The sequence below is a fragment of the Lactuca sativa genome, chromosome 5 (genome assembly GCF_002870075.4).
Source record: "Lactuca sativa cultivar Salinas chromosome 5, Lsat_Salinas_v11, whole genome shotgun sequence".
Lineage (NCBI taxonomy): Eukaryota > Viridiplantae > Streptophyta > Magnoliopsida > Asterales > Asteraceae > Lactuca > Lactuca sativa.
Genome location: NC_056627.2, coordinates 8,267,373 through 8,292,850, shown reverse-complemented (window position 1 = coordinate 8,292,850; position 25,478 = coordinate 8,267,373). Strand labels below are relative to the sequence as shown.

General features: G+C 36.7%; 3 protein-coding genes and 1 long non-coding RNA gene across 8 annotated transcripts; 2 read left to right on the top strand and 2 right to left on the bottom strand.

Annotated features, from left to right (window-relative positions):
• The first annotated feature begins 4,328 nt into the window (after positions 1-4,328).
• Positions 4,329-5,450, top strand: LOC111882808 (protein LHCP TRANSLOCATION DEFECT). Of its 2 annotated transcripts, XR_006192112.2 has the most exons (3): positions 4,329-4,653; positions 4,987-5,349; positions 5,386-5,450. XR_006192112.2 is itself a non-coding variant. In XM_023879184.3 (2 exons), the coding sequence occupies exons 1-2, from the start codon at positions 4,378-4,380 to the stop codon at positions 5,242-5,244; spliced, it is 534 nt and encodes a 177-aa protein (XP_023734952.1). In that variant the 5' UTR covers positions 4,329-4,377; the 3' UTR covers positions 5,245-5,450. The 2 variants fall into 2 exon arrangements, 1 of the variants encoding a protein (XP_023734952.1); XM_023879184.3 differs by having other exon boundaries at positions 4,987-5,450.
• Positions 5,451-6,137: 687 nt separating this feature from the next.
• On the top strand, positions 6,138-14,482 carry LOC111882812 (microtubule-associated protein TORTIFOLIA1). Of its 4 annotated transcripts, none has more exons than XM_023879187.3 (5): positions 6,138-7,084; positions 7,190-7,381; positions 7,462-8,628; positions 8,770-8,893; positions 9,671-10,217. In XM_023879187.3, the coding sequence occupies exons 1-5, from the start codon at positions 6,386-6,388 to the stop codon at positions 9,907-9,909; spliced, it is 2,421 nt and encodes an 806-aa protein (XP_023734955.1). In that variant the 5' UTR covers positions 6,138-6,385; the 3' UTR covers positions 9,910-10,217. The 4 variants fall into 4 exon arrangements, with proteins under 4 accessions (XP_023734955.1, XP_042758303.1, XP_042758304.1 ...); XM_042902369.2 differs by having other exon boundaries at positions 6,139-7,084; positions 9,715-10,217; XM_042902370.2 differs by lacking the exon at positions 9,671-10,217 and adding an exon at positions 14,332-14,482 and having other exon boundaries at positions 6,140-7,084.
• A 3,311-nt stretch (positions 14,483-17,793) lies between these two features.
• On the bottom strand, positions 17,794-19,547 carry LOC128126190 (uncharacterized). The gene is made up of 3 exons (XR_008223950.1): positions 19,442-19,547; positions 18,553-18,640; positions 17,794-18,039 (listed from the first exon to the last, which is right to left on the bottom strand). It is a non-coding gene; the product is annotated as an uncharacterized LOC128126190 (long non-coding RNA).
• A 628-nt stretch (positions 19,548-20,175) lies between these two features.
• On the bottom strand, positions 20,176-21,388 carry LOC111882811 (fatty acid desaturase 4, chloroplastic). Its single transcript, XM_023879186.3, has one exon. The coding sequence runs from the start codon at positions 21,309-21,311 to the stop codon at positions 20,433-20,435; it is 879 nt and encodes a 292-aa protein (XP_023734954.2). The 5' UTR covers positions 21,312-21,388; the 3' UTR covers positions 20,176-20,432.
• Positions 21,389-25,478: the final 4,090 nt, after the last annotated feature.

Genomic DNA, 25,478 nt, shown 5'->3' with positions numbered 1-25,478 from the left:
CCTTAGTCCGTATTTGTAATAAAATAAAGCTCATTTAGTGTATGGATGTTATGGATCTAGTTCATAATTTTTGAAAGGTCTATTAACACGTATAACATAAATCGCGTATGTGAGCATTTGAGCAGGTTTTAATTTGTAACACCTTTTTCCCAGAATGGGCCAGTGGATGGTATAAAGGAGTCAAATGGATTGTTTTTGAGGAAAACCATACGCCACTAGGTGACATGAAGGGTGTCACGACGTGACATACCAAAAGAAGAAATTATTTACGGGATGGCTGTCACGATGTGACTAAAGGAAGGTCACGATGTGACAGCAGCTGCAGCCGAAGCCCATGATTTATTAGGGTTTCCTCCATATTTAAGCACCTTAACTTCAAGTTAGGGCATCCCTTTCAACCTCCAACCTCTCCATTTCGAAAACCCTAGCCCTTTGAGTGTTCGTGGCGATCTTGGCCATTTGAAGGCTCAGTTCTCAAATTTTGGTGTGGAACTTGAAGACCAAGTATATTGCAAAGTGTTATCGTAAAGAGCTCAAGTGTAGATCTTGAAAAGGGACTTCATTTCTAGACCTTTGTGAGTAAAAAACTTTCATCATGGTCCTTAGTTTGCTAGATCTTGTAGTTTGATTATATATGTCCCTTTTGGTCCTTGTGAGCTTGTGCTTTGGAGTTGAGTGAACTCCTACACCTCCTGAGCTTATTTTATCACCTCATAATCTTGTGGAACCGGGTTTTGCATCTTGATCTTGTTCTTGAATCCATGCATGTCTTGGAAAGGTTTTGTGCTATTAAGGACTTAAGGCTGTAGATTTAGCTTCGAGACGGAGTCCTAATGGATAAAGTTGGAAACTTTATATTAAGTCAGTAAAAACAACTAGAGATGAAGTTATGGGCCTTGATCTGAATGAATTAAGCACTTAATGGAGATTTTAGCATTCTTCCAGAAGCCATGACGTAGCCGAGGGTTTGCCACGACGTGTCAGTGCTTGGAATCATGACTGTTTTGTCCTTGCCTTCTGATAACGTGATGCATGGTGTGCCACGACGTGATGTTGAATGTTTAATTTTTGGACCTTTGACCATTGACTTTTGACTAGTTTGACCTTAGGTCAAACTTGGAGGATTAGGCCGCTGATTAAGGATTTGTCTGTATTAGTGCTAGTCGGTTCAAGGGTTTGATCAATGCAAGGAGTTAGAGTTTGTAGAGTTTGCTAATGATCACGACGTGGACAAGGAATGACCACGACTTGGTGAAGTCTAGCTTCACGATTGTTTTGTCCGGACAGGACCACGACATGGCGATGTCTTTCATGTCATCTATTTTGTCCTGTCATGCCCAAGACATGGCCAAGAGGTCTCCACGTCATGGTGGCCGTTGACTTTTGTTGACCATTGACTTCTGACCAGTTTGACTTGGGGTCAAACTTGGAGGATTTGGGTTGTTGATTGAGGGTTCATCTCTTTTGGTATTAGTCGGGTCATGGGATTGAACAGTGTAATGTATGAGAGTGTTGTCGTGTTTCTCTGTTTCTCTAGTTCAGTTGAGTTTCTCACTATGCCACGTATCCCATTGTATATCCTTTGCATAATAGGATAGAGGTACTGTATGGTACAAGTATGCTAGTTGACAAGGATAAACTCCATGTTATGTATGTGCAGTTAGAACACTTAGTGTCTTGGTATAGTAGACTAGTAAGGTCTTGCATGTTAATCGCATGATACTGTTAGGAATTATAATTGGTTAGGGTAACTGGGGAAGACCAGTTATCAGGGTTATGTATGATTAACCAACGAAGGACTTAATTGAGAAGTGGTCAATAACAAGGTAGCTAGGGAAGGCTAACCACCAAGGATATGTAATATGGTAGTATATGTTATGTGTTTATGTTACATGATTATGTGGTAATGATAACATTGTTTCTATGTAGTTTAAGTTGGATAATCTGAGAACTCTTAGTCTAATGCCTTATTGTGATGTTCTTGTCCGATTTCGCTCTCGGGTGGATCATTTGTTTGACTGTTTATATGATCTCTGGCTCCATATGACTTTTTGTAGTGTATGAAAGACCATGATTCTGTTGGATTAGTGTCTAAGTCCATAACTATTTTGGTATGTACTTGACCCGATGGTGCATGGTCGTTTTGGGTTGCCTTCACCAAATCAACTTGATAGGATGAATTATGGAGAGCAAGGATTAAATATGATTTATTAATATATTATGAGAATAATATATTAAAGGAGAAATCATATTGTTTAATTAATATTAGTCAATAATTAATTAGTAATTAGTTTTGTGACTAAAAGAGATTAATTAAACTTAAGGGACCGGAATTGTAATTATAAGATAATTGCAATTTGGGCCATGGATTGCCTTGTATTAAGGGGTGGACGAATTCTATGGGAAGCCCATAAGGAAATCGTCCAAGACCTTAATTAAAAGGAGTCTATGGGTTGCTTAAGGCTTAAGCATCCAAATTAGGGTTTCCTTGTTAGATAACCCTAATGGCCTCACTATATTAAGACCCCTTATGACCCAAAAACGTGGTGAAGCATTATTCTAGGGCTAGAACACGTTTTGGGCAGCCTCCATCCTCTCTCCTCTTCATCCTCTTGCTTATGGTGTTTGTGAACCATTAGAGGAGTGACATTTGTGACTCTAAGCTTTCTAAAGTCAATACAAGGAGATTTGGGATTGTTATTGCTACATAACAATCTAGGTAACATCTTAAACCTATCCTTATGTTAATATGATTAATTATATGCTAGAATTAGGGTTTATAGTCTTGGATAACTTGCATGTATAATAGAGAAACCTAGATCCAAACATTAGGGTTTGTATGAGCACATAGGATGTCTTATGACCTTAACCCAACAGATTCGACCCCTAGCAATTGTAGGAAAGAGAATGAGAGGACAATCGGAGGACCATGGCACTTGGATGAAAGAGCATGGGAGAACAACGATAACCGTACCTAAGACTATAGGAGGACAATAACGTTCACACGTTCTGTATTGATATGGATGAATGTATGTATGTTGATAAGTCAACGTTAGATCTGATGACTTTATGTGGATGCATTATATGATGGAATATGTGGCATATTGGAGAACTCCCTAAGCTTTATGCTTATAGTTGTAGATTAAGTATTTAGTAGGTCGTACGTGAGAGGAGCTCGGCTGGACTATACACACACATCGAAGATATTCGTTTCCACAGTTTTGTGAACTTAACTTTGATAATGTATGATTTTCAATCAATCAAATGATATTTAATAGTTTTGAAACAAGGGTATAATCGGTTAATCCATTTTAAAATGAAAATTCTCTTTGTAATATTTGGGAAGTTAGAAGTAGATACTTAAATGGATTGATCTTTCTTGAATCAAGCTCCATTGCACTACAAGGCTCCTTCTACTTCTTTTAAGATGCACAAAAAAGAACACAAAGCTTAAGAACACAAAAGATGGAGGCTAGGGTTTGAAATGGGTGTTATCTGAAGGTGGAGACTCAGAATAAAGCAAACCCTAAAAATTTCATTCCTCAAATAGGGCCCAAGGTCTGAGATCTTGAGTTTTGAGCCCTAGCGGCTTCATGTCGCGACCTACATAAGGTCGTGTTGCTACTTATTTGACATGGTACGTACTGTGACCACTAGGTAGTTGCGTTGCGACCTTCCCAAAATCCCAAATCAAATTGAACTTAAAGAAGATTAAATGATAAGCCATATACTATAAATAAGGTGTTACACATACAAATACATAAGTACGATACGAAATCATATTTGTTGTATGCTAGACACGAACATGAATTTTAATTTCACTACAATTTCATTTCATTTTGACAAGTGATTAGTCGACATGAAACAGTGTTGTGTTCTGTATAACTAAAAAAACACGTCCAACATGACAAATACAATATAAAATAATTATTAGTTTATTTAATTCGTACATAATCATACAAAACCCGACACACATATTCATATTGTGTCAATTTTACACATGAACACAACAATGCTATCACGTTTTTTTTTATACTAGATACGAATATATTCTATCACAAGTTCTTAAAAGTTCTAATGAGCTTAGTGGTCAAATCATGATAAAAAAGTCACTCATATTCTAACAACCTTAGCAATCTAAACCAAAAAAGGGTTGGCGTTTCAAAGCTTTCTCTATATCAGAGCCAGGTTTCGATCCTGGGACCTGTGGGTTATGGGCCCACCACGCTTCCGCTGCGCCACTCTGATTTGGTGATTTAAACACTTTTAATATTTATATATTATTAATTTACGTTAAGGCATTTGGCAGGTATATCCACTCTCTGGTGATAAGAGATTTCCTCCCTTCTTCTGTTCTTCATACAGCGAAGTACAACAATGGCGACTATTCCATGTACTGTTCAACTCATCTTCGCGAGTACAGACACAAAACCCATAAACAGTTCGATCACAGTTCTTGGTAAACTCAATTCACAGTTTGTAGGAATGCGTAAAGGACTCGGGTTTTGCAGGCGAACTTCAAGAATTGGACCTAGTTGTGGTTCAAGAACCACCTGTTGGTTCAAGTTCGGTAAAAATGGCGTCGATTCTGAGGGTGCTGGTATTTACGGCAGTCAATCCCGCGACGATTTTGATCGGGATGATGTCGAGCAGGTATCCTTTTTAACTGTTTCAATTGTATTGAGTTCTTCTAAATTTCTTCTCGCTTTCGAACATTACATAATCAAATTCTAGATTTCATTCGTTGGGTTCCATGAAAGTTAATGATTATTGGAGCAATTTATGACAATTGACATTAGAATTATGTATTGGGCACTTACGTATACTGTTGAAGTAAGTGAAAAAGATGATTCATTGTATTCTATACCAAATTTGATGTGGAATTGAAAGCTTTTGGCAATTCCATGGCTCTATGGTCATAAGACACATACATTTGGTCCCAATTTTTCCAAATATTATGTTTTAGTCAATTTTATTTTTATGCAGTACTTCAATTACATGGGTATGCTTGCTGTTGAGGGAACATACGATAAAATGGAGGCTCTTTTAAGCATGAACATTCACCCTGCTGACATTTTGTTGATGATGGCTGCCTCTGAAGGCGACAAGCCCAAAATAGAGGAGCTGTTGAAAGCTGGAGCCAAATATGATGTCAAAGATGCTGGTGGAAAGACTGCACTTGATAAAGCAGTAAACGATGAAATCAAAAACTTCATTCTAAGTTTTACTACTCAAAAGGCATGATCTGATCTTCAACACCCAAAATTAAAGTTATTGTTATGTTTTTGTTTTAGTGAGATTTTAGATTAAAAATGTATAATATCATTGTCTTCTTTTGAGATGATAAATGTTTGTTAGCAGAAATGCAAATGTAGTAGTTCAAAGTTTTATTTGATTGTTGAATGGCCTTGATAATATGTGGTTTATGTAAATCTATGGTTATCCTTGTATTTCTGATGCTTCTATTTTCTTCAAACTTCAGTCATCAGTGACATATAAGACATAAACGTTTTAATCTGCTTCAACTTAGCTTTGGTATCTCTCTTTGGTTCTTTGTTTGTAATTGATTTCCCTGGTACTTTTATCTACTTCAACAATGATGACTTAAATATTTACTGAAGTCTCAATATATAAATGTTTTAATTTGATGATGTTACAGTGGAGGGGACAAGTGGTTGAATTAATTTGGACACCAGAAAACCTCCATTAAAGTAAGTTGTTGTTTGTGCTTTTAAGCAGTAATAGAGTCCGTCTTATTTTTTATAAACTTATAACCTACTCTTAAATGTTAGATTTTTTATTTTATTTTATTTTATTATTGTTATTTTTTTTTAACAATACATACAAGAATAATCACACGTATAATATATGTACATTTAGTTAATTATATGCGAGAAAAAGTATATATAAACATTAAAGATTTTATCTTATAAATTCCTAAATAGATAAAAGGTTTTATAACCTAAAACAGAAATTGAGATATTGACTTTTAGTTTCTTATATATGATAACAAACTAGGTTATGCACTAATTAAAATATATCTTCCGAGGTATTATTTGTCCAAATATAATACTCCAATATTTCAAAAAGTTGGTATATTTCAATAAGAAATTACAATTAGAAAGACAATTGGGTGGGTTTAGACTTTAGACTTTCAGTTTCCGAATTCAAAATTTGATTTTAATTTTTTCAGCTACGAATCTTGATCGTTGCTTTCACGTTGGGTATTACTGAACCACCCAATTAAAAAAGCAGTTGGAGTTGGGGCTTTTCAATTTCCAATTTCAAACCCTTCCTTCTTCTACACCGGTGGTTCTTTTTTTTGCACCACCGCAGGCACCACCGTCAATTTCATTTGCTGTTTCGAAACCAACCCATAATCACAATGTCAACCAAACCTTTAAAACCCACAAAACCCCCAGTAACACCATCTCCACCTTCTTCACGATCATCTTCACTATCTGCTCATCTCGCCATGGTTGAACTCAGACAAAGAATCTTGACATCACTCTCCAGACTCTCGGACCGAGACACCCACCAGATCGCCGTCGAAGACCTCGAAACCATCATTCAAACCCTCTCACCTGACGGCATCTCAATGATCCTCAACTCCCTCTACGACGCCACCAACGACACCACCACCAACAAACCCGCCGTAAAGAAAGAAGCAATCAGACTCCTTTCCTTCCTCTGCGCCACCCACACCGAATCAGCTGCCAGTCATTTGACAAAAATTATAGCCCACATTGTCAAGAGGCTTAAAGATTCCGATTCCGGTGTTAAAGATTCGTGTCGCGAATCAATTGGACATCTTTCTTTTCTGTATTTGAAGGGTGAAAGAGGTGATAATAATATGGGGTCTGTGGTTTCGTTGTTTGTGAAGCCTTTGTTTGAAGCTATGAATGAACAGAACAAAGCTGTACAAGCTGGTGCAGCATCGTGTATGGCTAAGATGGTGGAAATGGCTTGTGATCCACCTGTTTTGACTTTTCAAAAGCTTTGTAGTAGGATCTGCAAGTTCCTTAATAGTCCTAATTTCTTGGCAAATTCTGCCCTTTTGCCTGTGGTTTCAAGGCTTTCTCAGGTTTGGTCAACGCTTTGCTACCTAATTATGTGTAAAGAATTCCATACCTACATTTGATTCATGAAAATTTACTCACTTAATTATGACACTTGTTGGGTTTTGCAGGTTGGTGCTATTTCTCCACAAGCCTTGGAGCCACTGCTTCAAAGTATTCATGACTGTCTTAGTAGTTCTGACTGGTCAACTCGAAAGGCAGCTGCTGACACTTTAATTGTATTGGCTTTGCATTCAAGTAACTTGATCAAAGAAAAACCAACTTCTACGATAACAATACTTGAAGCAATCCGCTTTGATAAGGTTCTTTTCCATAAACTAACTACCTTCAAGTAAATATCCATTTTGTTGAATACATCAAAATCCTGGATTAATTGATGCAGATAAAACCTGTTAGAGATAGCATAACGGAAGCACTGCAACTATGGAATCAAATTGCAGAAAGCTGTGAAGATCAGAAAACACCTGGTCATGGTGAAGATTCTCAAGTACAATCCAAGTTGTCAAGAAAGGAGCTTCCAAAGTTGGATGCGAAATCAATAGAGACCCCAGCAAAGAATGGCGAAACAAAATCTCAAAATGTTGCTGAAAAGACAACTGGAACGAAAAAGAAGCCACCTCCTTTAAGTGATAAGGAACTGAACCCTGAGTTCTTTCAAAGACTTGAAACTAGGGTTTCAGGTGAAGTCGAAGTCGTTCTCCCTCGTAGACTCCTCAAATCTTCAAATACACAAAACGAAGAGGAACCAGACATCAATGCTGGGTCAAAGTCAAAGTCAGAAGAGGAACCGGTCAACTTGCAAAAACAAGGTGGTGATCCGTGTTCTAGAAAGCGAGAATTAGAGAGTAAAGGAAATTTGTTGGGCATCCAAAGGCAGTTACTTCAACTGGAGAGACAACAAGCTTACATCATGAACATGTTGCAGGATTTTAAAGGTGGATCACGTGATGGTATGGTGACTTTAGAGAACAGAGTGTGGGGCCTAGAGAGAGTTGTTGAAGACATGGCACGCAGTTTATCATCAGCGTCAATGTATAGTCAAAGAGGTAGTAGTAGTAATCATATTCATATGGTAGGAAAGTACAATCACAATGGGTTCTCTGAATATCCTAACATGGGTTCAAGTATGAGGGGTAGGGGATATAATATGCAAATAGGGTTAAGAAAAGGGGTGGATAGGGATAATAGGTTGCCTAAAGGGGCTGGACCTGGTCCTTCAGCAAGAGGCGTTTGGCAAGCTTCAAAAGATGAAGCCACTTTGGAAGCAATTAGAGGGGTTGCACCTGATCATGATCATGAGAAGAAGAAGAATGCTGTTTTGACTGCTTGGAGAAATGCAATGGATGGAGTTTGTGAAGGTGACATGGATGTGGCGTTTGGTGAGGTTTTGTCTACCGGAGATGATCTTTTGCTTGTGAAGCTAATGGACAGGACGGGGCCCGTGCTTGACCAGCTGTCAGCTGATGTGGCAAGTGAAGTTATGCATGCGGTTGCTCAATTCCTTTTGGAACCTACCTTGTTTGACATCTGTTTGTCCTGGATTCAACAGGTATGACCTCTTTGTAAGCCATTTCCTTGATAAATTGAAAATCTTGTTACATTTTATTAGTATGGTTAATGAAGAAACACAAAAAAAAAAAAAAAAAAAATTATTTATGGATTTTTTAATTTGTTTCTGTTATGTTTGTAGATGCTGGATACAATGGTAGAGAATGGAAATGATGTGATTGGAATTCGTATGGAAGTGAAAAGGGAGATTTTGGTGAATTTGAATGAAGCTTCGTCAACTATTGACCCTCCACAGGACTGGGAAGGTCTGATGCCAAACCAACTTTTATTGCAGTTGGCGTCAGCCTGGAATATTAGTATGCAACACTTAAACAAATAGTATCTCATTTTCATTCTTGAATATAATCGCTTATTTATGCAAAGAAGCTACACTTTTTTTAAAAAAAAAAACAATTTATGTATCGATGTTTCAGTTTGCTACCAGTTCTTGCATTATTTTAGCAAGTTAACTAAAATAACGCATATAAATTGGTAGCAAACTGTAAGATGATTGAAAAGTGTAAACTCATTGTATATATAAGTGATTAGCCTTTCTTGCATAATATACACAAACAAAGTTATAGACATTTGATACATATTTACCAGCTTGTGTATAGATCTAAGCTTTATATGGTGGTTCTAAGTTATTTTTATTTAAACTATACAGTAATGGCTTGTTTTTTCATGTGCTTTTGCTTTATTACAAAACCTTGGGGACAATTGATTTTTTTAATTGTTATTATTATTTTTTTAAAGAGAAACCAGTTCGTTTGTCATCTTTTGAAGGAAGAAAGGGGCGTCAAGCCCTGGTTGCCAAAATTCAACAATCATACATTACACGAAACATATGGCCAATATAGGGTTCTAATTTTGTTTTTTTAATAAACAATACGCCATCGTAAGCCCATTTACAAAGATAAATGAAAGGCTTTTTAGTTTGGGATAATGACTTGAGAGGGTAATGTATTTTAGTTTTTGGTTACATTTAGTCACTAAATTATTTTTCGTGCATTAATAACCCTTGAACTTGTTGAAATGTATAGATTATACCAGTATGACCGGTTATAGTGGGTTTTGCCGGTTTCAGGCGTTGTTTCCGGCCAAACACGTTTTCCGGTCACCTTCTCCGGCCAAACTCGATTTTTCGGCATTGCTTCTGATGACACATTTGGTCAAACTCAATTCCTACCTAAGACCACCGCCAACAGCTCCCAAATCAGCCACCAGTCACCACCCTTACCTCCACCAGTTACCACATTTACCTTCATTTACCCCACCATAACCCACTAAAACCACCATTGGTTCGCTGCCAATATAACCACACCTGCAAATCGACAATAATAAAAGGATTAAATCTTGTTTTCTCTGTGCACACCGTCAAACCCACCCAAGATTCTCTATCTGTAGAAAGTCAAACCTGCAACTCAAAGGGGGAAAATAAAGTCTACAATCGATTTTGAGAGAAGAAGAAGGAAACAATGACTTCGCTGGAGAAATCCCATACAAGATCAGAAATATTGTTCAAAGATCAAAAACATTAAAAGAAACAACGTATGATTCACTAATCAATGCAAGATTCGATTTTGTTCTTATGTTCTAACTAAAAACTCAGATTTAAACAACTTGAAAGATTGTAGGAAGGAGAAGGTAGAACCCAAACCAATGGTGAGAAATCGACCCAAATAATAATCTGAAAGAAATGCACCCAAAACAGGGGCAAAATTGGAAGCTGCAGTCCAAAGAGAAATTGACCCAAATATGAATTCCGGTTTAATTCCTCCATTTGCTCCCCATTTTCTTCGTGTTTTTTTTCTTCTGAAAAGTAATAACGGGGTTTCTCTTTATATATCGGTTATGGGTTAATCTTTATGGTTAAAAAGAGGGGAAAGAAACTATAGAGCATTTTGGATATGATTTTGCTCAAGAAAGGGGACTAACCATGATATTGCAGGAAAATCGAGTTTGACTGACCGGAAAACTCATGTTTGGCCGGAAACAACCCTGGAAACCGGCAAAACCCACTATTACCGGTCATACTGGTATAATGTACACATTTCAACAAGTTCAAGGGTTAACAAAACACGAAAAATAATTTAGTGACTAAATGTGACCAAAAGATAAAGTACGTTACCCTCTCAAGTCATTATCCCTTTTAGTTTTCACTAGATTGTTTTTTCTTTCACTAGAAAAAAGACACTAGAAATGTCAGACAGGTACCAATTTTTTTCCAATCAAATATAATAATATAGAGTTAGCAAATGAATTCGTGTCGGGTCGGGTCAAGATAGGAAAACCCATGAAACACGTCAAACTCAAACCAAAAAAACTTACTAAAAAAAATTAGTTTGAGCAACAGTAAGCAAATCCAAACTTTAAAAAAAAATTAGTTTGAGCAACAGTAAGCAAATCCAAACTTTAAACAAAGTATTTTAGATTTGATAAAATTTGTAACTTTGACGCATATTTTTTTGTTATTGGAACCAAGGTTATTAAGATTGAGATTTACGATAATTTTTTACTTTGCAAGACCACAATTATAAAATCGAATTGGAATCATAAAAAATTCTACCTGATAAACATTTTTTTTTCGTAGTAGCTATAATTATCTATCTCAAAAAGTTTATCGTATTTAAAGAAATTCTAAAACAAAACATGATGTGAAAACAAGTACTATAGTTTAGAACAAAAAAAAAAATTCAGACGCACGTTTATCGTATATTTGTGATACATATGAAATTCATCTATATCTAAATTTTACTTTTTAAAATTCAAAGCCCAAGTAATCAATAGAAGCCCAAATTCCGTTTTTAACCTATATGTATATGATATATCTGAATATGATCTTTTCTTCTTAGATTTGAGCGTCTATCCATCTTTTTCACTTTTTCAGTTTGTGAACTTTCCATTTACTCACATTTCATTCTTCAAAAGATAGAAAATGGTTGCTTTTTTATTTTTATTTTTATTTTTATTTTTATTTTAAATAAAAATAATTTAATTTTAAGCTTTATAATTCAAAAAATAAATATAATACCTTAAAATGATTAATAAACACAAAGCTTAATTAAAATAAAAATACTTCATTACTTCAATAAAAACTAAAAGTATATAAAAAATAACCAAGATTAAAAAAACCTAGAAAACAACCAACATTAAGAAAAACAACCTACATTTAAAAAAAATGACCTACATTTGGAAAACAATCCAGGAAAAATATTTTTTCATGATCTTCTCTTTCTTCTTCAAAAGTAGCTCGAGGGCCGGTCCCGAAAAATGATTAGTTTTTTGCATCAAGAATTTAATATCGTCAATTCTTTGACCTGCTGCGCACTTTTTTTTTTTTTTTTTTCAGCTTCTTTTTCTTTGTAAAATGTTCAACGAAATTCAGATTGTATGGATCAAATATTGCCGTCATTTTCTGCACTTCGTCTGCGTCCAGAAATCCGAAGCATTGAAAGAAGACCCCTTCCCTTTCTTTTTTGATTTGTCCCTACCCATTGGTCGGACAATTTCTTCTAGTCCCAGTCCATCGTTCTCATTTAAATCTGCCCCAAAACGAGCTTCAAAAGAAGTTGTGTTTCCACTGGAGCCTGTTTTTGTTCTTTTTAATTGTGCTCCTCTTAGTATGAAGTCGACATCATATTTTCCCACCTTAGACTAAGAATTAACACTTTCCAAAGCTCATAAAACTTGAACGTCTTTCCTATTTCCTCGCGAAATAAATGCAAAGCCCTTTGAAAAATTTCCTCATCTCCTTGACCGCTTCTCCTTTGGGTTTTTAGATTGTTGTATAACCCGTTCATTTTTTAAACACATTTTGGTATTTCTTGAGACTTTGAATTAAGTTGGTGTTTAGTACAGTACTCATCAATTCATCTTTACCCAACTCCATGCGAAATCTTTTAAGAATGCGAAGCAAAAAATGTTCATGTGGTTATGCATTTCCCTGCTCTGAATGCTCCGAAATGTCAACGCAAGATTATGTCAACACTAACTCTTCTAGTGGAGTCAATGCTTGAGGCTTATGCTTTGTCTTCTCTTGCACTGGTTGTTTTCCTTTGCGATGTTGTGGGGGTGTTGGGGGGTAGGGGTTGAGTTTCTCGTATAATTTCGTCGTCCGACTCATCAAGGGTTTGGTTTTGTGGTTGAGAGTGAAAGGGTATGGTTTAGATTTGGGTTTGAGATTGATAGTGGGGATTGACATTGGTGAAAGTTGATCGAAAAACGACAAAGTTGTTGAACATATTTGGACTAACATTGTAACATCCCGACTCTCAGGTATAATATTTATATATTTATTTTTAGGATTGAATGAGTGACTCGATGAGTTGTATGCCCGACTCGTCGAGTAGAGTCGGATTGGTCACGTGGGTTTAATGACCAACTCGACGAGTCAGAGAGCCGACTTGCCGAGTTGGCGCTGTGTGAGGAAAACCTAAATCTCTGGGTTTGTGTCCTATTTAAAGGGCCTTAAGCCCTCATTTCCGCCTCACCAGCCACCTAACTCCCATGTGTGAAACCCTAATCGCCTAGAGTAAACTAAGAGAGAAAAGAGAGTTAATCTTAGGCATTTTTGTGATCTTTTGGAGGAGAAGTGGAGAGCATCAAATCTTAGATCAAGAGGAGGCTTTTGGATTGAGGGATTCCTCAGAGATTTGCATCAGTTGAAGGTAAAAAGATGCTAAGTTGATCATTCCCTTATGAGATCTTAGTTTAGGGTTTTCTCCAATCCATCTTGTGTCATTAAGTCATTTGAGCATGGATTGAGGTTGAAACCTTAGATCTAGACTGTAGGGAGCCTTGTGAGTCCAAAGACCCGAGCTTTATTGAGCTGGAGGCAAGCTCTTGTGCATCTAAGCCTTATTGGAGCTTGTATTGGCATTATGAGCCTAATATGCCATGCATGCACGTAAAGCTTTCAGCTTTACGTATATTCGAGCCTTAGGAAGATAGATCTGGAGTATGGGGTATGAGTTCTGCCTTAAAACGTCTGAATGAGAATTCGACTTAAGGGACTTGACGAGTCGGTTGGAGTTTGTCCCGATGAGTCTAACCACGCGGTAACTCACGCGAGTTGATGGGTCAACTCGACGAGTTGAGTTAGACTTTCATGAGGGTTCTGAGGAATTGAAGGGACTCGACGAGTCACATAGATGCGCTCGACGAGTTAGGTCAACATGGACTGTTGACTCGAGTGTTGACTTTAGGGTTTGGTCAAACTTGAGGGATAGAGGTCATGGTGGGGAAAAATGGTCTTTTACCCATCCCAAGAGTTAAAGAGGGACTATCATGAGTTTATTTAGAGTTGTGATCTTTAAGTGTTAATTAGAGATGCTTATTACATGTAGACGGGGATTAGACTATTCAAGGGGTATTCAGTTTCCTTGCTTGCTTACGAGGTGAGTCTTCTCACTATACTTACCTAGAGTGGTAATCTATGTTTGACCAGAGGGTCTTATGTGCTTATATTGAGTATTGTAATATCCTGCATTATGTCTTTGTGATTTATGTTGTGTATTATTCTGAGCTTATCGAGTTAGGATCGGAGGGTCCACCCGAGTTTTGGGACCGGAGGGTTCCATTGAGACACATTGACCGGAGGGTCTTATTCGAGTATAGCCATGAGAGGCTAATGAGATGTGTGTGGTATTTTGGGGAACTCACTAAGCTTCATGCTTACCGTGTTATGTGTTATGTGTTTCAGGTACTTCTCAGGATCACGGGAAGGCATCAACTTGATTGTACACACAAGTTGGAGTTATCTTTTGGAGGATCCTGGATTGTGATTTAATAAACTTATGAACATGTGATTTGATAATTTGACATTTTGGAGATTCTAAGATTTGTGTTAATGATATTAAATGTGATTTTTAAATGAAATTTTTGTTTGAAAATTTACGGTGTTACAAACATTTAGTACTTGCATGTGATAGTATTACCTAACATTTTGGTATTGAAATTTGAGAAGGATATTGAATGAGAACATCTAGTTGGGGACGATAAAACGTTTGGGATGGATCAAATGCGAAAATGTTTCAAGTTGGGGGTACTTAAAGTCGAAACATTGGTTTCTATTGGATTTTGAGGCTGGATTGTTGGGGCTCTTTTTTTTCTCAAGAAACAGAGAGAAATTGATAGAAGAATGTTTGATTTTAAAGGTGAAAGTAGTGGGTCGTTTATAGATGTATAAAATGAATATATATATATATATATATATATATATATATATATATATATATATATATATATATATATATATATATATATATATATATATATAGGGCTAGGTTATAATGTGGATGAACAATTATTGTGTAGACGTGTGGACAGTGCTATTCTATGAGAATTACTAAGAGAATAAGTTGTTTAGTAATGCGAATATGTTCAACCTTACATAAATATCATCATTTTCATGCATTTTCACTAATTCTTATTCATTTTTTTTCTCACACGTCGTTTTTCACTCACTTTCATTATGACAGAATACGACTTAATAAACATTCTGACAGAATGAGAATAATAATAAAAAGTCTATAATAACTTTATAGATGATTTAATTAGTGAAAATGTGTGTTAATGACAATAGTTATGTAAGATTGAACAAATTTATATTATCAAACAACATATTTTCTTTGTCATTCTCACAGAATAGCAGTGTGCACACGTCCGCACAATAGATGTCAATCCACATTTGAATCTTGCTCTCTCTCTCTCTCTCTCTCTTTTTCTCTTTCTCTCTCTTTCTCTCTCTCTCTCTCTCTCTCTCTCTATATATATATATATATATATATATATATATATATATATATATATATATATATTCAAATTGTAGTCCTTAGTAGTTTAAAAAAAAACCAAACCAATGAAATGAAGAGAGATAGGGCAGGGTAGCCTCCCCTCACTCTGATCCCACAACATTGCACCATCTTCCCCGCTACGGTCCGCTCGGCCTTATCTACGAGCAAGAGCCACAACCTATCATCTCTTCTTAGACTCATTCATCAAACCACACACTCAAACAAAGAAGAGATATGTTTTACATGGTACGACATACAACAAACGATTGAGATATAACGATTTTACGATCTTACGTCTGTTTTATTTTGCATATTTTTTATTAGTTCCACAATAATGAAAAAAATAAAAATTAATTTTTTTTTACTCTTGTAAGACCAAATCGAATAGTGGCCCGAGGCATCCCGGGACACTTAATTGATTTGCCCCTGTCACTAGATTTTTTTTCTTTCCTCTTGCTCAAAGCATAAGAAAGAAATATTAATAGAAAAGTACATTATTTTGTGGGTTTATAATGTGTATATATAACATGTAATATCATAAAAATAGATTGTTTCGTGGATTTTCTTTTAAATTTGAATTGAAAAAATTGACATTTTGACCCGACTACATTCATTATCTTGACAATTGTGACCCGTAAATGATCCTAACTTACCAAAATATGAAAAAAACATCATAAATGGTCCCTGTGGTTTCCCATAATTTGAAGTTTAGTCCATGTGGTTTAAAAACGTCATAGATGGTCCCTGTGCTTTCAAAACTTTTGACGATTGGTCCTTATTGCTAACTCCGTTAAATTTGTCCGTTAACTAAAGGGAATTTTCGTCTTTTCATGATTACAGGGACCATTTATGAAGTTTTTCTCTCATTTACAAAGGGGTCTCTCTCTTTCTCTCTCTCTCTCTCTCTCTCTTTGACGTTTGCTTCCCCCTCCTTTGTTTCCCCATCTCACACAATTTACAAAAAGTTGAAGCTTTCATGGTGCCATGATTCATTGGCTACCGACTGCACCCATCGTGGTAAATCAAACGCCCCACCGTACCCAGCCCACCATGCTCAACAACTGCTAGATCGATGTTGATTTCTCCCTCTCTGACAAATCTGAGTCGTCAACCCTTTTCCATTCAGTTGACTTCCAATCATCAACCCCTTTCAAATCTGTTCATCGTCAGTGTGGGTTCGGCGGTGCTTGGGCTTTCTTTAATAAGCAACTCCGATAAGGGTTAGATCGACAAAACCGGACCTTGAAACACCGAAAAGGGTTAGATCGAAGAGGTTTCACATCAACGGTGAGAGGGATAATCGGAGAAGGACGAATGGGGGTGGTTGATTCCATTAAACATACCCGATAGAGACATCCAAGGAACTAAAAATAGTATCAAACTAGAAATCGGACCCCCCTTCGATTCATAGAATCCGATCGACAAACTCAATCACCCAACGTCGCATCCTCCTTCTCCTTCTTCTAATATCGATCATAGTTCTCCCTTTTATCCTTTCTGAATAGACTAGCCTCTTCTTTTATCTTTTATTTTTTACATTTGCAGCTATTAGGGATGATGATAATGGAGGAATATGGGAGGTATTTGGTGATTAAAGGTGACTTTGGGTAGTGATGTTTGTGTGGGTGGTGTAGGGGGATGAAGAGGAGAGAAGAAGTTGATGAAGGTAAGTGACTGGAGACTGGAATTAGAAAGTTGTGAAGGTTTGTTTGAAGGTCAATTGCTATGGGTTTATGGAGTAGAACTGTAGGGTAAGGTGGCCGGAAGTTTTGAGGAAATATGGGTGGTGGTTTTGGTGGTCATGGTGGTGAAATGGTGAAGGTGGGTCTTGGTGAAGCGGTGGCTGGAACGGAGATTGTGGAGCTGGGAACGATGTTCGGTGATGGTGAATGGAGGAATATGGTGATTCATGATGATAGAAGGTGGCGATGGTTATGTGGATCTTGGGAGGTTGATGGTGGTCATGGAGAGAGAGAGAGAGAGAGCTTTAATATTAAATAATAATAATAATAATAATACTTATATTAAATAAGACAAAAACTTCATAAATGGTCCCTGTGATCGTGAAAAGACGAAAATGTCCTTTAGTTAACGGACAAATTTCACGGAGTTAGCAATAAGGACCAATCGTCAAAAGTTTTGAAAGCACATGGACCATCTATGACGTTTTTAAACGATAAGGACTAAACTTCAGATTTTGGAAAACCACAGGGACCATTTATGATGTTTTTTTCCCAAAATATGGATCCGCCTCTAACATCATTCTACTCTGACAAACAAATAAAACAAGTAATAATTATTATAGAAAACATAAACAAACCAACCCATATTAATATTTAGATTAACATGTAAGACCCCATTCACTAAAATTACCATAAAGCCAAACATGCTACATGCATATTCATAATTATAATTCACACTAGTGGTCTAAATACAAAAGCATGGATACAAACCAACTAAAAGGGTTTTTACAAAGTTTCATAACTAGTTGTATAAACACATAACTACCCAGGAATTTATAATCCATATACATATATGTATACCAAGTAAAAACGTAGTAGTGTCAACTACTCTAAGTCCTCCAACAAAGCCTATTTACTCTGGATGCTTATCACCTGAAATAGTTAAACACTGAAAGGGATAAGTGGGCGTCACTCAGTGAGTTCAAAAATAGATACAATATAACGCTATGCCATATACATAACAATATGACAGGAACAAAAAGAAACAAAGGACAACAAAGGCTTATATGTGTATCAAATGAAGGGCTTTCCAAATCAATAAACGGTTAGATTCAAGGGATTACAATCAATGAGACACAATGATTTAGGATCATAAACATCATAAATTCCAGCCCAAGAGGCACATAAAACACAATCCCTTTTAATCATGTTGCTAGAATGTACAGGCTTTCAGCCCTACCTAGCCCGAAGCCAATACCAAAGTGATACAAGTCATACTCTACATGGCCAAAGGCACAAAGCCAATACCAAAGTGATACGAGTCATGCTCTACATGGCCAAAGGCATCAAAATCAATATCAAGTAATAACCACTTAGATCAATAACACAAGAAAGCACATTGCACATATAACACATAACATACAATTGTCCCTATATTGAACTCACTGTGCTGTAACCGAATGTTGCGATAAAATTCCTCTTTTTCTGATGAAATTACACCATCTTCAGGCCTCTAAAACCTTCAATTATACACCTGGAGTTCATATTTCAAATTTCATAAGCAATTACTCAACTACTCTCAAGTTATGTTGTTTTCAATTTAGAAATTTTAGTTTTTGTTCTTTGTATAGCTGTCACTTGCAGATCTGTTTTACCATTCTTAAATATCAAAATAACTAATAAATTATAAATATTAAAAAATATACTCTTATATCTTTCTAATGCCACTGACCTCACATTTTTATGATTTTTCTATAATTTACTATGAATTTTACAAAACAGCATCCTAAAGCTGTCAAAATGTCCCAAAGCTGTCAAAATTCAGCCTTACTGCACTGAACATATAGCTGTTTTCACCCATCTTAAGTCCGGAATTAGATTTTTGTTTTAAAACAAAAATCAAAGTAGACATTCTAAGCTTTCCAGGGATATATAGCACATCTCCATACGATTTTTCTATAATTTTTGGTGATTTTTACAAAAACAGGATAATTATACCCTTTATAATTTCATTTTACCCTTTACATTATCAAACCTCATGATCAATATCACCAAGTTCTTCTTTTACAATGATAACACTGAATATTTTAGTAATCCATTCTAATTCAAGTATAAACCATGGGTTTCATTACTAATTTTCACTAATTACTCTTAAACCATATGATTAATTCTCAAGTTTACATGTAGTTACTTGATTTCCATTTAAGATTCTAGGTTAATAAGATAAACTCATGCCTAATTTCATTAAATCAGTGGTAAACCCACTTTGATCAAACCCTAATCTCTTAATAACTCACTAATTACAAGGGTTAATCCAAAAATTAAGAGTTCATACCTTGATTACTAGACTTGATACTTCAAGAACACTCAAAATCTTGATTTAATCTTCAAAACTTGATCAAGATTGATCATGTATGTGAAAATCTTCCATAGGGATGGTGAGGAACTGAAAATGGCAGAAAAATGACTCAAAATCGTGTTTCAATGGGTAAGAACCCGAGTTGGGTCGGGTGTGACCCGGTTTGGGTACCCGTTTTACCCCTAAACACTAAAAATTGCATAACTTTTCGCTCGAAACTCCGTTTTCGATGATGTTTTCGCCTATACGTTTCTAACAAGATAATTTACAACTTCCAATAAAAATATTCCAGAAAAGATCTTCCAATAAAATTAGATTTAATTATTTCCATCTTAGACGTTATACTTTCGTTAATTCCGATAGTTGACTTTTTGATCGGAATCACATAAGACTTCCCTATCACCTCTAATACCTTCCAAATGATTCTAAACTTAGTTTAACTTCAAATATTATAAACCTATTTCGTTAGAAATCAACGCTTAAAACCATACCGATTTTTTTTTTAACGCTTACAATTATATTTTATTATAACTACCTACTTTAAACGTTTAAAACAACATAATATCTAATAATATTCATTTTTAAACTAACAATCATATGAACATGATAATTAAACAAGATTACTAAAATGTATGTTACATACATAAAGTCATAAACCGACGTTTAGGAACATAAAGAACAAATAAAATCATTGCATATGTTCGTATAACTAAAGAACAAAAACTAATCTTATTTATATTCGTTTGTTTATTAAACTAACATTCAATCTTACACATTTGATATTTTCCATTTTAGTGCGAACCGTTGACATCACCACTCCTTTCTGACCTTCGTTTTAACCCAATTGATCTTTAAGTATCCCTTAATCAATGCAACGAGCAATGGTTTATAATTCTTCAATTTAATATTCAAACTTGCATTAAACTTTTATTTAGGAAAATAAATATTAAGAAATGGACAACACGTTTTATGGCGGAGAAGCCTCCGCCTCCACCATGCAATCGTCGTCTGGTTCGCTCCATGACCGTGGTCGCAGACCAAACTTGCGGAACACCGCCATTTCCAGAGCCTCATACACCCTATGCTTATCCAAAAACCTATCCCAAACCCCACTCACAATGCAGTAATTTTTATACGGCGGCGTGTGGTGGCCGACGTGATGTGATGGGGATAAAATCACTCCGGCGTCTTGTAGCGCCACCACTATTGGTGGCAGCTTGCTCTTTGTTCCATGAGCCCAAGCATGGAACTGCTGGCTAAACATGACGCACCCACTAGCCACCCCCAGAAACCCCATCACCACAGGTTGATCATGGTAGATCAGATTAATCGGTAGCATTGTAAATGTTACGCCACCTGCTAACAGATGTAAGTTATTCGCAACCTGACGCTTAGTAATTTTCCAAGGCCACTTATGGTGGCCCAGAGCCATGTCACATTGCGCACCGATTAACGGAGTTGAGGCATCGCCATAATTATCAATGCCCCAATGGTATATACCGGTAGCAAGATCTGAAAACAAGTAGCCGGCGAATCCAGATAAGACGGGTTCGAGCCAGATGTGTGAGTCGATTGATCCGATGATGGAATTGGCTAAGGACAGGACTACTGTTGTGGATCCGGTGGCCAACCATGCGCGATGAAGCCAAGTCGATTTGAGGCTTGGGTCGACATCGAGTTTTGGTTGAGTAATGACCGGCGTTGTGTTGGCGACGAGTTTTTGGAGTTTAGGCCTAGTGTTTGGTGGTGTTGCCGTGCAATAGACACGGCGGTTGCGGTGGTGGTGATGGTGGCCGGTTGTAGCATCAGCATGTTGGAGGTGGTGGTGTTGCGGTAAGATGGACATTATATTGCCGTATTAATTGGGATTTGAGTTGGAAGTTGCAAGGTGGGACAGTCGAAGGCGGAAGCCAAGGGTGGACTGTGGATGGAAATAAACTGTGGAAGGTTATCAAATATATATACTAGGCGAGTAATAAATGTATACTCTATGTCTCTATGTAAATTTTCAGAACATTATATTCTAAAAAGTTATTACTTTATATTTTCTCTCTTGACATCTCTACATGTTTTATAAATGTTTTTATAAAAATCATTAACATGCTATAGTCTATTATCATTAAATAGCAACATTTTCTTATCAATAAAACTATTAAGTTTTATATTTATTTAAAAAAACGATAACTTTTTGTATCTATTTCTCCTGAAAAACATTGTGGTTTTAAAAGTAATATTAATAATAATAATAATATTATTACTACTATTAATAATAATTGTCTTTATTTCTAGTTTTGATTCGTTTTTTAATGGTTATTATGTTCAAATATAAACAAGAAATAAAGTGAAATTTTGATTAAAAAAAAATCAGGATATCTAATAAATCCACATATTTATGAAAGTTTAAAAGTAACTTATATTTCCCTTAAATTAAGAAATAGACATTTGCATTTTTGTGGCATTAATCTTCAAATCCGAAATTTCTTCCCACATGATATTACTGTATGTGTTCATCATCTTCTTAGTTCATTATGCATTTGACGGACATTACTAAAAACATAGGTACAGGGACAGAAAGACGAAGAAAACTGGACGTAAAAAAAACCTTGGTCGCTTAATGGTCAACGACCGATTACCGACGGATTTCGACAGATCGGCGAGTGATTAGCTCATCACCAATGCTCATGAAACCAATTGACTTTGTTGTAGTTTCCTCGCTAATTGTCCTCCCGAATTTGTCACTGATTTCCGTCATGAGATCATTGGTGTTAGTGATGGAACATGTAATCGCGCTTCTAGTACTCTCTTGATGTTAGGGTAGAGCTAGTACAACTGACGACGAAGAGTGGAGGCTGATTTAGAGAGTGAGTTGTGGACAATCTCATTTTTGGGTGGAGAAGAAGTTTATCTCCTTTAGAGGAACTTGGTTAACTTTTTCAGTGGGACCGGGGGGTGGGGGTGAGGGTGAGGTTAAGTTCTAAGTAGTGAGAAAATAAATATCAACGACATATTGGGTTATTTTTTCGAGAAACAAGTAGTAAGGGATTAGTTCATCATTGATCCCTCTTAATTCTGTCTCTAAATTAGCTATGAATTTTGTACGTAGTTGATTCTGTTGTTGATACATCAATTTCTGGTAGTGAATTGACATTGATCTTCAAACCCTAACTTTCTTCCCACATGAAATCAGTTTATATGTTTATCAACTTCTTTGCTGATCATCTTTGCATTTTATGGATACTGAAACATCGACGCATCGTATAATCATCAAAAATTTCATTATATATTGATCCATGTTTTTTTATTAGATTATCTAACATCGCAAAATTTAAAACCAAAAATTTCGTTTTCATAATATTATAACCATCAACCAAAACGTGTTGATAAAACCATAAAGGAAAATCAGAGTATGTTAATCAATCATATCAATACATCAGGGTCAAATAAAATGGAAATCGCGGTGTGTGTGATGCGATCATCCCGAGTTCTTCTCCTTCGATCTGGAAATACCTAAAGCGTAAATTGAAAATCGTAAGCACGAAGCTTAGTGAGTTCCCCCAAATACTGCATACAATACATATCTGCCAGCTCAAGGCTGTGATGGGTCTATTTCACCCCCGAGTCTATTTCAACTCATGTGTCGTCCCAAGGCTGTACCGAGTTTATTTCACCCTGAGTCCATTTCAACTCATGTATCAACACAAGGATGTACTGGGTCTATTTCACCCCACATACATATAGCAAACATACACACATAGGGATGAACATATGGACCGGGGAACCAGCTGGAATCGGTACCGTAACCGGAACCCGATGGAACCGGTAGGGTCGGGACCGAGACGATATTCTTGTGGATTTTTGGAACCGGGAACTGGTAGAACCGGAAAAAACCGGAACCGTATGTTGCTATTTTTCGAGGACCGATTCCAACATTTGAAGACATAGCAAGAACCAGTAGAACCGACGGCCCGGTTTGGTTCCTATTTTCCACCAAGTTCGGTTCCCGAGCCAGTTCCGGTTCGAGCCGATTCCAGCCTGGTCGGTTCCTTTGCTCATCCTAGGCACACAGACATATAACACATACAACAGGAGTCACAAAGACTACAAGCACATAACATATCCTAGTGTCCTATAGTATAGTGAGCAAACACACCTCCATCTACTGTTAGTCAAATAAATGATCGACTGCTGAATCGGAAAATCCCTTCGCTATTCAATCAAACAAAACCCCAATAAATAATTGGGCCATATACCATATTTGGGAATCTAGTTCATTTGTCCAACACCCAGGGTAAAAGACCATTTTTCCTTTCCTTCACTTGGCCCAATAACTGAGGGCCAACCCAATGGTACCAAAAGCCCAATATAGCCAAAATTCCTAAATGATACCCAAAGCTCATTATGGGCCCAAATACAAGAAGGCCCAAAGCCTAACAATGACCCAAGGTCAGAAATACTAGTGGCCCACCAAGGCCCAAAACCCTAATAGTCCAAATATAGCCTAAACCACAAAAGTCAACAAAAGTCAACAACTGTTGACTACGCCCAATGTACTCAGACTTACACTGTAACATTCCATTTAAAATAAGTAAATAATAAACCCTAAAACCCGAAGATGTATTTTATATATATTTATTTTATTTTAGCCCTTAATCCTCAATAATTTATTAGTGTTAGCCATAGGAGTTAAATGTTATAATTTCTGGAATTTGGGTTCTATTTTGGAACAATTGGACTTGAAATGTAAAGAGTTTCGTGGAGTAGGGGTTGTTTGGTAAATTATGGACTTGAATTGAAAAAGATAGGGAAGGAGGGACTAAAAGTGGAAATTTGGCATACGATTGAAGTTGGAGGCAGGTTAAGACCCGTCACCCCTCTTGGCCTTCATGTAGTGTAACACCGAAATTTTCAAAAGAAAATTTTCATTTAAAATAGTTTATCTCTTTAACACTTTTCATAAAAATCTCCTTTTTGTTTTAATTACAATACATGACTCTTTTGTTCAATCAATTAATAAACCAAGATCCTCAAAACAAACTCTTCCTCGGGTGTGTACAATCGAGCCGGTGCCGTCCCGTGATCCTGAGAAAACCTGAAACATATAACACAAAACACTGTAAGCACGAAGCTTAGTGAGTTCCCCAAAATACCACACATAACACATACTAGCCACTCGAGGCTATAACTCCGTGGGCCCTTGAGCCCTAACTCTATGGACCCTCTGGTCCTAGCTCTGTGAACCTTCCGGTTCTAACTCTGATATACTCTGATATACACATGGCATACATCACATAGAAATAATAAATCCCAACACATAAATAGCATACAAATACACTGGCACATCTAACTCTTTGGACCCTCTGGTCATAGCTCTGTGAACCTTCCGGTTCTAACTCTAATATACTCTGATATAAACACCGCATAAATCACATAGAAATAATGCAGTGCAACACATCACATAAATATCATACAATAACTCTGTCACATAACTTTGTTACCACTCAAGGTAAGGTATAGTGAGCAGAATCACCTCAGATATCTTGGTAAATCTCTGACTCGGTAGAATTATGGCCTAGCCTCCGCCTGATCACATAAAGTAAATACTCTCATAAATATAACTCTCGAGACTAGACTCAACTCTCTCTTGGCATCCTCAGAAGGGTAAAAGACCATTTTACCCCTCTCTTGACACAAAGACCCCATTGTTGACCAAACCCTAAAAGTCAACAAAGTCAACGGTCAAGCTTTGACCCGACTCGTGGAGTGCACTTGGGCGACTCGACGAGTCTACACGTGTCCACTATCTCTCTAGTCTCGCTTGGCACGTCGAGTCTTTCCCCTTGCTTGACGAGTTACAACTGGCATGAACCTCGGGGCCACCCCGATTCAACTCGCTGAGTTTCAAGATCAACTCAGTGAGTTCCGCCTTGAACTCTAGTCCTCTATCCCCCCTCCGACTCACTGAGTCATTCCCCCAACTCGGCAAGTTACTCACTGAATGATTTATGGGAAACCC

Bases quoted from the DNA above. Each gene is read 5' to 3' on its own strand.
- LOC111882812 (XM_023879187.3), top strand. From the start codon at position 6,386: ATGTCAACCAAACCTTTAAAACCCACAAAACCCCCAGTAACACCATCT. The intron at 8,629-8,769 runs GTATGACCTCTT...TTATGTTTGTAG, and splicing joins GTTTGTCCTGGATTCAACAG to ATGCTGGATACAATGGTAGA. The intron at 8,894-9,670 runs GTCTGATGCCAA...TGAAATGTATAG, and splicing joins CCCTCCACAGGACTGGGAAG to ATTATACCAGTATGACCGGT.
- LOC111882808 (XM_023879184.3), top strand. From the start codon at position 4,378: ATGGCGACTATTCCATGTACTGTTCAACTCATCTTCGCGAGTACAGAC. The intron at 4,654-4,986 runs GTATCCTTTTTA...ATTTTTATGCAG, and splicing joins ATCGGGATGATGTCGAGCAG to TACTTCAATTACATGGGTAT.
- LOC111882811 (XM_023879186.3), bottom strand. From the start codon at position 21,311: ATGTCCATCTTACCGCAACACCACCACCTCCAACATGCTGATGCTACA.